At 34.8% G+C, this 16,255-nt stretch overlaps 1 protein-coding gene across 3 annotated transcripts in view; it reads left to right on the top strand.

Annotated features, from left to right (window-relative positions):
• The window catches only part of TDRD3 (tudor domain containing 3), a 119,793-nt gene extending 103,947 nt beyond the window's left edge, over window positions 1-15,846 (top strand). For all 3 annotated transcript variants that reach the window (XM_075741735.1, XM_075741733.1, XM_075741734.1), the window contains exons 13-14: window positions 9,892-10,028; window positions 15,600-15,846. In XM_075741735.1, the coding sequence (XP_075597850.1) occupies window positions 9,892-10,011 (120 nt within the window). In that variant the 3' untranslated portion in view covers window positions 10,012-10,028; window positions 15,600-15,846. The remainder of the gene's footprint in view (window positions 1-9,891; window positions 10,029-15,599) is intronic.
• Window positions 15,847-16,255: the final 409 nt, after the last annotated feature.

Genomic DNA, 16,255 nt, shown 5'->3' with positions numbered 1-16,255 from the left:
TTTATGGTTTTGCTTACAGGTACACTTAGTGCAAGGAAATGGAATGCTCAAATTTTTCTGCAACACTATGCAAGTATTCCTTTTGCCTATGTTTAGGACTATATATGTATTACCAACAAAAACCAGACCTTTCCAGAGGTCTTCATTCAACTTGCTGTTCTGAAAAACTGTATGAATACTTTATGTAAAAAAAAAAAAAAAAAGTGGAGGGGAGGTTGGGGAGAGGGGAGGGCTAAGAGTTATATATGGAGGGGAGGGATGGTGGTGGACCCTTAATTCCATGCTGTTTTCCACAAACTGGCACAATTACTTGTTACAGTAGCATTACTCCTTATGGCGCATGAATCCTTGTAGTGGTTACTGTTAATGATTTCATGTTGTTAAATCTATGTGTTTTATTGAAAACATTTCTGCTTTCAGTTTGTGGCTTTCTTCTTGCTGAATTGAGAAAACTCAATGTCTGCTTGTTGCCTGTTATTTGTATAGCAGATCTCACTTAAATATATCTACTTTTCTTGTAGAAATTATTAAAGATAAACCTTTAGATATTCGTAGTTTGATATTGACACTACTCAATGTGAAGAAGCTTTTAGCAATAGTTGGCATTTCTATTTTGTTTTGGGAATGTGCTGTGAATGGCTTAAATATGTGTTTCTAAGGAACTTTTGAAATTCATTACTTTTTTCTGTACTAAGAACATGGTGACAACTTGCAGGAGGGAATGTTTGTTTCATGCACAAACCTCACAAGAGGAGTTGCACATTTATTTTGATACATGCTAGAGGGAACAACTGGAAGTATGAATAACCTGTGCAATACCCTTAAGGGGAACAGATAAGCTAGCAAAATGTCTGTGGGATAATCATGCCCCAGACTTACATTATCCTAGTTTTATGGAAAGGTAATTGGAATATAGTCTGTTTAGAAAACAAATGAGTGCTTTGTTTTCAGAGTTGAAAAAAAGCAATGAATGTCTGATTCCATGTTAACTGTTGTGCCGCTTTTAACGGTCTCACATTTAACTCTGTCATTCTTGTCCATCCATCCAATTTTCCATTTCTGGATTTTTCTGAAGAATCTACAATTTTTTTTTAAATTAAATACCAAATACTTGGTATTTAATGGTTAACGCTTCGCTCAAAACTTAAGATGTATATTGTCTTAACAGAATCATTTTAAAATTAGCTGTGTTTAAAGCTCAGCTGCTTTTGTCACAGCTTATATTTTCTGCAGAGGAAAAATGAGATAAATCTAATTAAAAATATTAATAGTGTGTATCCATTTTTTTCAGGATTACTGAATCATTTATTGTAAATTTAGTATCTTAAATTAATGTGTATTAAGGCTTTAGTTGATAAACTACTGGCCCTGAAGAATGATCTGTAGAATTTTACAAAACCTGGCCAAGAAAATATAAAATTATTTGACTTCTGATGTTTGGTTAGTGAAAGTCAACAGAAAAGATTTATTATCATTAATTTATTTCTGATGCTAAAGAAAAGACTGTTCAGGGAAGGGTCATTTTGAATTTTTTTTTTTTTTTAAGACAGAAAAAGCAACAGATTTTATGGTGTAGCTCCATGCCACCTAGTTTTCCCTACCGTGAGTAGGAACATTCTTACTTATGGCCCATGTGTGTTCAGTGGAGACAAAGCCATACCCTCATAAGATCAATTTATTTTTCTAAGTGTAAATAATGGAAACAAGGTTGTTTTATTGGTGAAGGGGATTTTATTGTTGTTTTTTGTTTAATGACATTACAGCAAGTTTGTTTTAATGAACTGTCAGTAATGTTTGAATTTGAGTATTCCTGCATTAGGGAAACCATTAACTGAATTTCTCTGTTGCATAAAAGGCTTTGTACAGAGCTTGAAGTTAGAATATGGTGTTTTGTTTGTATAGTACATCAAAATCTCATACAATTTGAGAAACAGGAGAAGAGAGAAAGCTGGCACTAGTATAGTAGGTTAAAACATTATATAAGTGGGTAGGAATTATTCTGGCTATATATAGAATGGCAACAAACAATAATTGTGTAGTTGCAGTTCAAAGTCTCAGGAGGTTTTTAGTAAATCGTACAATACCATACAGCAAGTCAATTATTCCTTTAATGACAATTAAAATGATGTTAAGATTTTGCAGTAAATCTCTCAGTAGTTTCTGTAACATTGCTATTTCTGTCATCACTGTCTTGCATAGTAAAATACAATATTTTACTGTACTGAAGCCAGAGCTAAACGCTTCAACAAAGCTATTGATGGTTTTGATGTAAAAGTCAAATCAGAATTACATATGGAGTACTATACCTGTAGTGTGTGCTCAGTTATACGCTTGTATGTCATTTGTACTAATTATCTAATGCTTATAATGTCTCATGTAGCTTGATGCTTATGGGGTCATGACTTTGAAGAGGGAGAACATGTATACTCTATAAATCCTTTACAGTTGTTTATCCTGCATATCCTTTACAGACAGAAAATAATGTCAGTGTATCAATGGAGTTGATAAGAAATATCTTTGAAGTCCTATGTAGTCCCTACTGCTGATGGAGATGAGCTTCCTTAATGGAAGTGGCCGAAGTCAAATTTCCTCAGGCATGTAGTATTAGAAGAAATTTAAAATTAGATTGAATTCAAAGTTCTTGATAAAATTTACTTGAAAATATTTTCTTTCTGAGCAGACCTTACAGATTCTTGCCAATATGGGATAAAAGTCTATTGCTTTTAAAAATCCATTTAGATAATACAAATACATTTAGTCAATAAAGCCAAACATTTCCAGTGCATGTGATCCTTTCATTTTCTTCCTGTTTTGTTTGTTGTTATTTCAGAACAATGCAACTGATTCCATATACTACAGTAGATCCTGGTTAGTCTATTGATTAAATATCCTGTAGTTCACCAACTTGATGGTTGTATCCAGAAGTCAACACTAACACAACTCTCAATGTGAAAGAGAAAAATTTGAAAAAGCACATGTAAACATTTTCTTTATATTTTGGGATTTTTGTTTTGCCTTTATTTGAATAAAGATGTAGTCTTAGTGTTGTGTAGGTTTTCTATACGCTTTTCTAAAACCAGTCTAAATAGCAAACATTTTCTCATTTGATACAGAAGATAAAGTGCTTATTTTAGCTCTTTTTTTGTTACCTGAATAAAATTTATCTGGATACCTAGAAATATGTGCATGGAGAAAGATAGAGACACTGGGGAACAATGAAAGAAACAATGTAGCTTGAATGTTATTGTTCTGTTTTTGCAAATTAGAAAATTCATATAGCCTTTCGTATGTCTTGTGAATTTTTTTCCTTCATTCGTGATTCAAGAATGAAGAAATATGTGATTCTTTATTTTTGAATTGTCTTTGCCTTTCATTTTATTTTCACAAGTGCCATGTAAAGTTGCCAGTTTTATTAGAAGTTAATGGATTTGGTCTTTAGGATAATTTAAAGTTAATTAGACATCTGGACAATCTGTTTTAAGTTCTGAATTTGCTTACCATCCATTGCAACTATTTTAAATTTTGAAAACTGTCTTGCTGTTTAACAAATTGGAGCAGCTCATGTTTACTAAGGGAAGTAAAACCGTAAAACATAGAACCGATGAACTGTACTATAAAAATGATTCTGCATTGGAAGGACACGGATGATACTGAGGATTAACTTTAAAAAGTCCTGTGTAGGTTTTGTTTCAATTCTTTGTGTTTAAATAGTAACTTGATGGTTCTCTCTGACATGCGTGCACACAAATGCTCACACACACTGATAGAAGGTGAGCTGATAGAAGTTCCACTTCAGCTCCTAAGTCATTATCCTCCTCAGAGATACTTTTAATTGTTCTTAATTAATTGCTTCTTATGTCAAAATCTGCTTCACACCCCCATAACATCTGAATAAGGGCAGGCTAATTGCACATTCCATAAGATTATTTTAATGGAAAAAGGATTTATGAAGAGTGGCTAGGAGTGTGATTTCATGGACTGGGCTGATGACCAGCTATCAGCTCTGAAGGAAGGAAGCAGTTCTTCCTCCTTAATCATGACCATCCTACCTTTTGAATCTGCATTAGTTAAAGGTTGCAACTGTACACCTGAGCAAGAAAGGAGAAGTGGAAAGCAGAGTGATGAAAAATGTGCAGGAGAAGGGAGAGGAAAACAATTTCAGCAGTAGCCAGAACTTACTCAGGTGCAACTGTCCTTGGCACTACAGTCTACACATCAGAATTAGGTTGTAAATTTAAGGATGTCTTATAGTTGATTCCTTGACTTAGTTATTTTGCTTATAAAAGATTTAATTGTAGTGTGATGATACACTTAAAAATATCCAGGCAAGAGCTAAGTAACAATAATAATTGTAGATCTTATCATTAACATTCTAAATGGTATATTAAAAAGTTAATTTAAAAAACTTTAGCATGTATTTGCTACATGATAACTTTTTTTAAAAATAACATTTTTTATTTAAACCCAGCCATATGTGTTTAAATATATATAGTCATCAGTGATACATTACTGCAATGTCTTACATGATATGTGTGAGCATACTAAAAGTATATTTTTCTAAAAACATAATGCTATCCTGACTCCTTTGAAGGCACATTACTAGGTCTAAGAGTTTATATTAATTACCTGACAGGAGTGAGGGGTCAGCTCTATGCAGGTCTAGCAGGTCTAGATTCTACCTTGAATCTCACTTGTCCTTCTCACTTTAGCTCAGAAATTCATATGGCCGTAGGCCCAGTCTAATATACATGTGTTGTGTACTGTGGAAACAATTGTGAGCATCTACAAGCACACAAAGATTACTTTGTGAGAGGAACTGATATTTTAAGTAACAAGCATAACTTGCAAAGAAAATTGATCAAGAGCAAATATGTTGAATTATTCTGTAGTAGACGCTTTAAAAACTGCTCTTGTCACAAAGCCTTCGTTAAGATCCTTGAAAACTCTACATTAGTGGTAACTTTTACTTGGAGTTTTCACACCTAATTTGATAGTAATTTTTGAAATTATGCCCTAAAGCCGGTCTAAGATTGCATAACTTGTGCTTTTATTAAATGACAAAACCTATTTTTTCATAAAATACTGTTTTCATTCTTAGTTTTATGGAGTTCTAAGAATCCATTTAAGTATTCAGATAACGTAAAAGTTTAAGTGAATACTGTAGACACTTTAGCCAATGATTCTTATCTTTACAAATAGAGGATGTGTTCCATATTGCAATTTAATTATTTAAGTTTAGCTTTTTCTAGGAAACTTGTGAATTTTTTCATTATGGCCATAACATGGTTGGGTTTTCTGTTTGGTGATTTTGGTTTTTTGTTTTGTTTTGTTTTTAAAATACATCTGGAAAATCTTACAGTATTTTTGATTGATACAAGGTATAGCTGAGGGGCTCAGTGAATAGAGCAGAATTTTCTGTTCATAAGCAGGGATAGAGGTAACTACTTAATAGGTGGTGAACTGTTGGAGCTGCTCAGCTGTGACTTGCACCTGCATCTTAAATATATGTGAGCAGAACATTCAGCAAAGCTTTTGTGTAATTCGTAACATGTGTCCTGCTCTTTACTGTTATCCACCTATTCATTTTTTTCAGAAGTTACACAGTAAGTATACACTTGAAGGACTCTATTTAAAAAAAACAAAAACAACCTTTCATAGAATTGTTTTGGTTGGAAAAGACCTTTAAGACCATCAAGTCCAACTGTTAACCTAACACTGCCAAGTCCACCACTAAACCATGTCCCTAAGCACCACATCTACACGTCTTTTAAATACCTCCAGGGATGGTGACTCAACCACTTCCCTGGGCAGCCTGTTCCAATGATTAACAAGCCTTTCAGTGAAGACATTTTTCCTAATATCCAATCTAAACCTCCCCTGGTTTCTGAACAGTTCTTTTGAATGCACTGAAAGAAGTCTTGCAATTGAAGTTCAATGAGAAAGCTTTTAATGAAATACAAATTTACTCTAATATTGTTAATTTTAAGAGTAAATTGGTTGTTAAAGTAGTTTAAATGCTGGATTTATAACTTTATTCTGCAGCTATGAAATCCATTGAATTTTTTATGTAAAAGCATGCTGGTAGTCACTGGCTGGCCTGAAGTTACTTGCCAATTCACTGCACTCAGCTGGTATAGTATGGTGGTGATAAAAGCTCTTCAGAATATATGGGTCCAAAATAAAAACACTGAGTGTGCATATATTCCCATTTTACACTTGTTTCAATCTTGTCTGTCTTATGCGATGGAACAAAAATATCAAAAGTAACAGCAGATTTTGATGGCAACGTGTTGAATAGAAGCTGAAATTCCCAATGGTTTATGCTTCCCTGTTCACCACCTTGTTTTAAATACCTAAAGAATGCTGACATCCTCCACAGTCTCTCATGTCGTTCAAACCTGTTGCTGCAATAGTTTCTTTGTGCGTTTCATTTTTTGCATTGTAAACCTTTCCTTGCTTTTTCCTATGCATCTGTCAGGTTTTTTGCAATCTTTTCAGTTGTGCTGAGTAGTATCATTTAATCTCGGGGTACATAGCCCTAGGTAGGCATTGTGCAAGTACTATAAAACTCAATCCTGGATCCTGAAATATTAGATAAATAATGAATAATAAGATGGAGATAATAAAATACATAAGTTTTTGGAGTAGTATAGTAATATGAAACCTCTACTGGTAACAGGAGGAGAATGAAGATGCTCTGACAGAGATTTGTGGCCGCCTTCACTTTATAAAATGTAATCTAGATCCTAGATAAGGAAGTAGGAAATGGAATGGTTTAGAATGGGTCACAAGCAACTGGTAAATTGAAAGCAAGCAGCGAGAAAGACTGGAAAATAGAGTTGGTGGCAAGATATGTGACCTAATTGACTGCAGAGTTACAATGGAACAAGTGTAGACAGCTGAAGCTAAAAACTTCTGCTGAAGAACAGAAAAAACAAGGTAGTGAACATTAGAGATATATTAAGTTTTGCCTACAAAGGGTGGATGCTGTTCCAGAAGCAGTTTTGAGCATAGGTTGGAGAGATTTTAAATTGAGCTAAAAATGAACGCAGGAAAAAAAAAAAGATGGAAATAAAATGGCAATAGAAAAAGGGTGAAAGATCAGCAGGGTGGATTGCAGGTCAGTGATCAAGAAATGGTGGAAAAAAATAATTGCAATTACTTGCAAAACAAGAAACAATGTTTAATAAAGATATGGCTTGGCAAATTGTTATTTTCGAGAATGTTAGGTCCAATTGGGATTAAATGTGAATAGGTAAGACCCAAGAAACAAATGACAATGAGTCATCTGACATGAAGATGGCAGACTTCAACAAGACAATCAGTAACTGTGGAGAGCCACTGCGCATAGAGAAGAATGAGGGACCAGTTGAAAGGTGTTTTGATGCTCATTCATTCTTGTTATCATTTGCTGCATTGCTTGCTTTCATTTAGAGCCTCAAAATGAATGTGATTTCACATTTCATTCTTGCCTATTGTAATAAAAATACTTGAAGTGCATGCATCTGAAGCTTTTCATTCTATGTGTAAATACAATTATGCCAAAATAGAAATGTGTAGGACAAATTCTAGTTTTAATTTGATTTTACTGAATTTAATGTATCAACAACATTAGCTTTGAGATTTGATGAAGATTTGCTGCTCTAGAAATTTACTGATATACTTACCCTCAGAAAGAGGTTGGCTATTACAGGTGAGATGCGATACACTGAACTGTTCAATATCTGTTCTTTTTGAGCAAAGTCTACCAAGGTTACAAAGAAAATATTCATGTCTAATTCACTACAGTCTCTGGAAAACACCAGTATGCATGACTAAATTTTCAGTCATGCATATATGCCGTTTAGTTTTCCAGTTTGGGAGAAATCCAAGTATCAAGCACGTGAAAGCTCACCAGTTCTTGAAGAGTGAGCTCTTTCTGTTAGATTGAAGCTTTGGCAAAGAATTTTAAGAAAACTTGCAATTGTGTCTGTCTTTACTCTTTTGGCAAATAACATGGAACTATTTTCAGCTATTCAGGTTTCTTGCAGTATACTGAAAGAGCTAAAGGTATTTAGACCACTTCGGGCATATAGCTTATCTTAAACGTTGTGATGCTAATGCAGCTTGCGTTGCAGGGATAGGAGATTACTTCATATCCTAAGTTGAGGCTTTGTACTAGGGCAAACTGTGTGGATTTTTTTTGGTTAGATATCTGCTTTTTTCTTTTTTTTTTTCTTTTGGATAGTCAGTGTCTCTGAACCTCTTTATATGGGGGAATCAATAGTGCTGCAAGCAGTAAAAAAGGTACACTAAGAAAAGTAAGTTTTATGGCAGAATATCATGGTTCTCAGCCTTTGGCTACAGTGAAACTACAACATATAAATCAGTTATGCTGTATTCAATTGTGTTGAAAATCTGTTTTCTTTTAGAGTTATTGCAGACTCTCTGTGGTAGGGCTTAATCTGTTGTTCTGGAAATACAGCTATAACCACAGATGTGCCCTGTAAATAGAAGACCTTACCATGAGCAATGTGGTTGTCTGTAACTGTTATTTTAAAAATGCAAGTTTATTGATATTCAGGCTGATTCAGAAAGAGACATTTTCTTGAGTAAGATCTGACTTTTCCCAAGGAAAGAAACTTAGGCTGTAGATTTTCCTCTCTGTCTCCTATAGCGAAATATTTTACTGCTGTGACTTGCTTACTCTTTGTTGTATGCAAGACAGTTCCTGGGTGTTGGAATTGTTGACGAACTTTTAATGAATCATTCAGTGTTCTTGGTCTGTGTTCCTGTGTGTTCCTATGTTGTGAATGAAAGGGAATTAAGAGTTACATACTTACTACTTTTTCCCAAAAGTGGATTTCTTACAGCATGTTCCCTCTAGACCTGGTGTGTGTTACAGTGTAGTGTTAGATATTAAAGAAACAAAATTATAACTGTTTCCCTGAGACACCATTTTTCAATCATACTCATGTTCAGAAACTTTTAAATATTTTTCAGCCTATAATTTTTTCTTCTATTTGTCTGTTATCAACTCTAATGCTTTTAAAATTCTTCTTTAACTTTAATGTGTACCACCTTCAAATATGCTATCAGATGAATGTTTTTCCTTTCAGTATTTCTTGACCAAAGTAAATATGTAGCTATTTTAATCTTCCTTTCTAAATCATTCTCCAGCCTCTTGATTATTTTTGTTGGTTTTGGTTGTTCCCCTCCCCCCCCCAATTCCATATTATTTGTCAATATCTTTCTGGTATTGAGATGTCTAGGAGTGAATGCAATATTGCAAATATGTAATTGCCTCTCCTCTCATTATTCAGAGGTTATATTTATTATTGCTGTGCATAGCAAATTCATATCTAAATTGCTGTCCACTATACTTATAGGCTTTTTTCATTATTACTTCGTCACAGATTTTTATCTGTCTGTGTTACTAGTATGCATATTATCAGATGCTGTTCCTTGCATTTCCATTTCCTGATTCTTCTTTTTCATTCCACAAACACTTCTAAACTCCCAAAAGCTGATATTTCTCTTGCTCTGACAGGTTGTTGAGGTTATCTTACTTCTTCAGTTTGTTTTCTATATGGTTCTTGGAAAATAATTTTGCTTTAATAGATATACTTTTTTTCCCCACAAATATGTGATAACTTCTGCTGCTGCCCTGGGAATTGAGTTTAGAGATTCTCCATCTTGTTTTTGTTAGCTTTCCCAGGTTTGAAAAACTCACTCCCATTATCTCACTTTATTAAGTGGTCATCAACACATAAACGCCAGTTGCTATGTGTGCCTGAATTCATTCATACATGTAAGTGTGTATATGTGTTGTGTATGTAGGTATGCATACACCTACTCATATATAATGCATTTACCTACTCTTCCATTTAAAACAATGCTATTTACCTGCAGGAGGAGGAGGAAGAAACATATGAGCAAACTCTAGAATTCCGCAGAGGAGGTGATGGTCAGCCAAGACGGTCCACACGACCTACTCAACAATTTTATCAACCCCCAAGAGCTAGAAATTGATTAATAAGAAATAAAAGGTAAATATATGATGTTGACATTTTATTTATGGGTGTAGATTTCAAGAAAAGTAGATCTGGATTGTTCTGTTCTTCAGTGTTCTTCAGTCTTTGTGAAGTTTTTGAGAGAACTTTCTAAAACTTCACCAGTAATTGGTTGTATAAGAGCCCTCAGTATTGGGTTGCAGATGGTGAATATTTTGAACAAATAGATTATTGTAATCACCATTTTACAAGCAAATAAACAACTTAAAATTCCTAGAAAAACCTTGTTTTTTATTAAAAAAAGGATTAAGCAACAGCCTGTGTATGACCTCCTTTGTTTAATAGTGGTAATATGTTTATAAGGAGCAAGCACAGGGCAGTGATTGCTACACCTACAGAGAACTATTAATATTAAAGCAGTGTCTTATGATTTAAGTGAAAGTTTTATGGTTGTGTCTTTTTAGTTTAGAAACCACTTGTTGCGATCACCTACATGGAATATATGTTTGGCATATTACTTCTAAATTTTTTTAGGGATATTGGTATATTTATGATGGAATTTGGATATCTGTTTCTCTGGATTTTTGTGGCTGTAGGAAGACACTTAATATACCTGTAGGAAGACGGAAGGCAATAAAAACATTTTGCCAAGTAGCTTTTTAACTTTGCTTTATATAAGGATTCATGTCATCTGAGAGAGCTTTTACTTGATAGTTTTTCACCTGAGAGCAGCAGCAAGTTTCCTTCATTCAGACACATTGGACCAGCTTCTCTGAAGCAAGCAGCTGCAGTCCCTGCTGAACTCAGTATTGTCTGTCTCTGGCCAAGATCCCGTATTCTGCTTTTTATGAGCCATTTATGTGAATAAATACTTTTTCTATTGTTTTGCTTAGCATGCGAAGGAGAATCTGCAACACTAAAATCTTAAAATCTATGAGACCACCGTCGAATGGGGAGGTACAAGGCCTAAGAATATTTGAGTCTTGAGGATATGCTTGCACCCGTACTTTATTAATTAGCAGAAATTAAAGTTTTATATATCATCCTCAGAAAATACACCTGATATATACATTCAGAAATCTAAAAAGGCCAGCCAGATAAAGTAATTATAATTCTTTTACTAAACAAATCAAGTATGCTGTACTACTTTCATTTTACTTGCGGATCTTGCAAATTCTTAATTTTCAAATGTTGATTAAAAGTCTGTCCTGAATAAAGAAATCTTTGTAAAGCCACATGCTATTTGGTGTACATCTACAGTGTGTCTTTGTCATGAATCTGATTTTTTTTATTTTCCGTACTAGCCAGTTTATTTTTACCAAGCTCTTTTTGTTCCTTTCCTTGCTCCAGTCCTTCACCTTCACTTGGCTTAGTAGGTGCTGCTGATCTCTGCAGTTTTTGATGCAATAAAATATGATTTTACTGTTGTGATCATATGCTAAAATACCTTTTTCATTTGGGGGAGTACTGGCAGTATAAGAGCAAAATTTATTCCTGACTCTTGCCAAGGTGATAATTATTCTATTTTTGCCCATATAATTTGATTTTCTATTTTAAGTAAGTGTATCAATCACTATCAATAAACATGTCATGAGAAAATTTATGCAGAAATAATTCTGGCATATGCACCAAGCTGAGTTCAAAACCAGCTCAGTTGGCTCAGAGGAGTGTCGGTGTGATAAGCCGAATGAAATGTGCTCGGTGTAGGCAGCAGTCAAAACCAGGGAGGTTTTTTTGTGTCTTTAGGTAATACTTTTTTGGTACTTAATTTTACAGCGTAAAGCTGGAAAACTGTTTGGCTTTAGTCAGCTGAGAGAGTGGGAGGAAAGAGACATTCAGAGAGCACGATAGTAACTCTTGTATTTCAAGAAGAGCGAATGAATTGTTGGCAAGTAAGGAACAACCTTTTTAAGGCACAGGTGGTTGTTCCTTGCAGGTTTTCGTATACCTTACTTTGAAGATTCTAGCAGGATCCTAAGTGAAATGGACAGCAGACTCAGTATCAAAACCTACCTGCCATAAAAAATAAACAGTTACAGCCCTTCCCCTGCCCCAGTTCAAACACTGTTGGTTTTTGTTAGATATCTCTAAATAAAGGGATTAGATTCAGGTGGTAAATAGTGTCAGTTAAATAAACCTAAAAGCATTTGTCAACAAGTAGCAATGGACTCTTCTCATCCAGGAAAAGAAAAATCAAGATATATCTTGGAAAAATGTGTCATGAAGCTGTATATAATTTTTCAGCAACTACTTACTTTGCTTTAAAAAGTACATCTTTTATTGACAAAATTTCCAGATATATCCTTCTTTTCCTTCATCGTACTTTAAAACTCTCTTCCTAAGTTGATGAAATGAGGTATTTCCCGTGTCCTCTTTTGACCTAGGATTGTTTACTTCACTATCTGCTCAAGTTAGATAATGCCAATTTGTCATCCCAAACTGGACTTATTAACCTAGTGCAATGTACAGTCAGTGGCAACTTAAACCTGGTAAATTTTGGCTACTTTTGTAAGTCTAACTCTGTTGAAATATTATCCACTTTATTTTCTACATACAAATAGCCAATATTGTAGGAGTTATACATACAGTTATAAATAGTCATCACTGTAAACAGCAATTCATTATGAGAAAATACGACTTACGGTTGATAGGAAGATTCATTCCTTCTAGATCAAAACATTCAATGCCATCTTCTTTGGCTGCCCTAACTGAATTGACTTGAAATTTAATCAAGTGGAAACTTTCTCTAAATGGCTAAAATGTAGTCAATTAGAATATTTGTGTATTTTTAATATAAAATGATTTGCTAAATCTAGCTATTTTAATAAGCTGCTTTATCAGATTTAGGTTTGTATTTGGAAAATTTCCAGTATTAAGCTTAACTACATTTCAGTACAAAATAATGTAACAGCTATTGGATGTTAACACCAATAAGAAGTTGTCAAGATATGAAATTTGTCTTAGATTCTTGAACACTAGGATCACTAAGGTAGAAAAAGAAAATAGGCAAGAGATGCCTTCTATATAGAGGTTGGGTGATGCTACTTAGGCATAGTTAGGACTGTTTTGACTGGAACTAATACAGGAACTCTCTTTTGTCTAGATTTTGTAATACGGATTTTTTTCCTCTACCATTGTGTTCTAGTGAATATTTGGAAAAAATCCTGTTTCCTTCCTCTTCAAGTGTGTGGCATTTGCGGTGATCTCTGAATAGTGTCAAAAATTGGAAAATCTTCATCAGTTTCAGATCAGTCTATTGCCAATCTTTTTGAGGATAAAAATACCGTACTGCTGTATCCAGAAGCTTTTGCTCTGTGGTGCAGACCAGCTTTCGCCTGCTAGATTTGCTTTCCGAAGCTTATGTAGAGTCCAGTGTAGATGCCTTTGTTTGCCTTGTTTGATAGGTAAAGCGATGTGAGGTGGTGTTTATTGTGGTACTGTGGTGGATGTATATATCAGGTATGGCTTATAGCTCCCCATAGTACATCTCATTCTACCATATGTCTTACAGTTAAGTTGCATTTCGAAATGCATTACACTTGACCTAATGAGGTACTGGTTGAAGACAGTGGAATTAGAGAGAAACCAGTAATGAAAATCTGTTAAGCCTTTCTAAAAATAAGTGGTAGATGTAACCAGTTCTCTGATTTTAAATGTAGGCAGAAAGTCAAACATAGTCCTTTTCTAAATTGTTTTCAGCTTACACAGACTTGTACAACTATGTAGCTTTAATGTCTTGACATGTAAAAATTCAGGAATATTGAATGTCGGAGCCCTGGTTGATGATTATTTTATATTATAAATTGGTAAATTCTATAGAATTTTAATATTGTTGTATTTAACATTGAAAATGCCAAGGTGCCTTTTTTTTCCAAAGGCAACTTAGACAATCCTAGAAGTAAAGTTTGCTAGCCATATTTGTATGGAATATGGTAGGAATGTATCAGACATGAAACACTAGGTCCATACAGTAGACATGTCACCTCAGACCCAAAAGCTTTTAGACCTACCTGCATAATGTTGCATCACTTGACCCTGAGGATTTCACAGAACAACAATGCAGAAATGAAGCTATACTGCTTCCTGGATTAGTTTTCATTTAGGTGTTGAAGTTTCCACTGCGAATCTGAAATTAGTATTGACAAATATCAGTTCATAATCTATAGCTACAGTGTAATGGGGTCTTAAGTGTGAGGAGGCTTAAGTTTTTAAAGTTTGGACTAGATGACTCTTAAAGGTACCTTCCAACCTAAACCATTCTATGATTCTATCCTTCTGGAGGCATTCGTGCCACACTGTTCTGTGCTTTGGATATTAAGAACAATTGCTGTAGACTCGCCGGAAGTCTTGATTTGCTGTTTATTATGAAGACAGAATGATAGACTAGTCATGTTAAGGTGAAGTAACAGAAGTATAGGGTAGTCAGTACCTCACTGTGGTTACAGTTGATCTAGAAATGATCATTTATTAATATCCAGCGATGTGAGGCAGAGAACACTAACTTGGAATTTTGTCAGAGTGCTGTATTCCAGAACCCTTGAACCCGTTCTTGGTTGTTTAGGGTGTAAGTCAAATACTAGCTTTAATAAGTCTGTAACATAAGATAATCCTCCTAGAGAATCAAGATGTAAGAATTGGAATCTAACAATAATAAAAATACATCCTGAGCTTACACTTCCTGTATAGAATGTCATGATGGTATGAAAAAGGGGAACAAGTAATCAGAAATGAGTGTTTTGAAGGATTATATCTTTTGGAGGAGCTTGAAAGAACCTAAGAGTGTGAACCTATGAGTGATTGGTCATTATCTGTTTCTTGGCTCTTCCTTTGCTCTATGACAGAATTAATCTACACCTTGTCAAACTTGCTAGAAAGTCTGTATTGAAGTCCTTACCAATGGAGAAACTGCATTTTTGTGAGAAGTCATTTCCAGAAAGCATTCTTTCCTTGTATTATACCAATCATATTTATTGCATTGAAGTGCAACCTTCTGACTTAGTCTTTAAAAGACTTCAATCTTTGTAAGTACTGAAAAGCAGATACTCGCTCTTGGAGGAAGAAAATGAAATGTTGGAGCGAGTCCAGAGGAGGGCCATGAAGCTGACTGGAGGGCTGGAGCACCTCTCCTATGAGGACAGGCTGAGAGAGTTGGGGTTGTTCAGACTGGAGAAAAGGCGGCTCCGGGGACATCTAATTGCGGCTTACCAGTTTCTGAAGGGAGCTTACAGGAAAGATGGTGAGGGACTGTTTATCAGGGAGTGTAGTGACAGGACAAGGGGTAATGGGTTCAAGCTGAAGGAGGGTAGACTTAGATTAGATGTTAGAAAGAAATTCTTTACTGTGAGGGTGGTGAGGCACTGGCACAGGTTGCCCAGAGAGGTTGTGGATGCCCCATCCCTAGAAGTGTTCAAGGCCAGGTTGGATGGGGCTTTGGGCAACGTGGTCTAGTGGAGGGTGTCCCTGCCCGCAGCAGGGGGGTTGGAACTAGATGATCTTTGAGGTCTCTTTCAACCCAAACCATTCTATCATTCTATGAAATAGCAAAGCTTATGTTGCACAGAGCAGAGTTTTTATGCTTATCTATTGTATTTTATTTTTTTCGTTTAGAAACCTTCTCGGGGTGGGGGTAAATTCACTGGCAGCTCCAACTTGCTGAAGACTTCTAGAAGAAATTCTGGCTTTTTCCAAGCAACAGGATGGAACAAAGAAAGCTCGTGTGAGCAGAAGGAATTTGGACCTGACACCACAAAAGACTTTTTTAAAGTTCTTAGTTATATGAAGCTGAATACTTTTTACATATGAAAGAGGCAAATTGTCATTGCTGCCATCAATAAAACCACAGTGCACTATTCTATTCTTTGCCTTGTATTCTTTTTACTGAGCCTCTATTGTTAGTTAACATACTACTAATGTATCATGATTTTTATTAATTTTGAATTTATTTTGGTTCTAATATTGTTTCTAGTAAAGTAAAAGTGAAACTTATATTTTCTCAAAAGCAGACAGGATTGGGGCTTTAATTTAGATTTTAGGCTAGCATTAGTGAAACATGTTAAAAATTTTCGCTAATTATTGTACAGTGAAATTCTGAATAGGTTTTTGACTGTGTTTTCTGTGTTTATTTTCCAAAGTTGCTGAAGGCCAAATTACAAATTTGCCTATTATTTTTTTCATGATCTGTGACTAAAAGGTCGAAGGGGAAAAAAAAAAAATCATCCTCTTCAATAGTCATTTTCTAAATAATTTTAGGTAAATATTTTCTT

The sequence above is a fragment of the Balearica regulorum genome, chromosome 1, assembly GCF_011004875.1.
Source record: "Balearica regulorum gibbericeps isolate bBalReg1 chromosome 1, bBalReg1.pri, whole genome shotgun sequence".
NCBI lineage: Eukaryota > Metazoa > Chordata > Aves > Gruiformes > Gruidae > Balearica > Balearica regulorum.
Note: the sequence above shows the minus strand (reverse complement) of the source record. Positions and strands in the feature narration are given on the sequence as shown.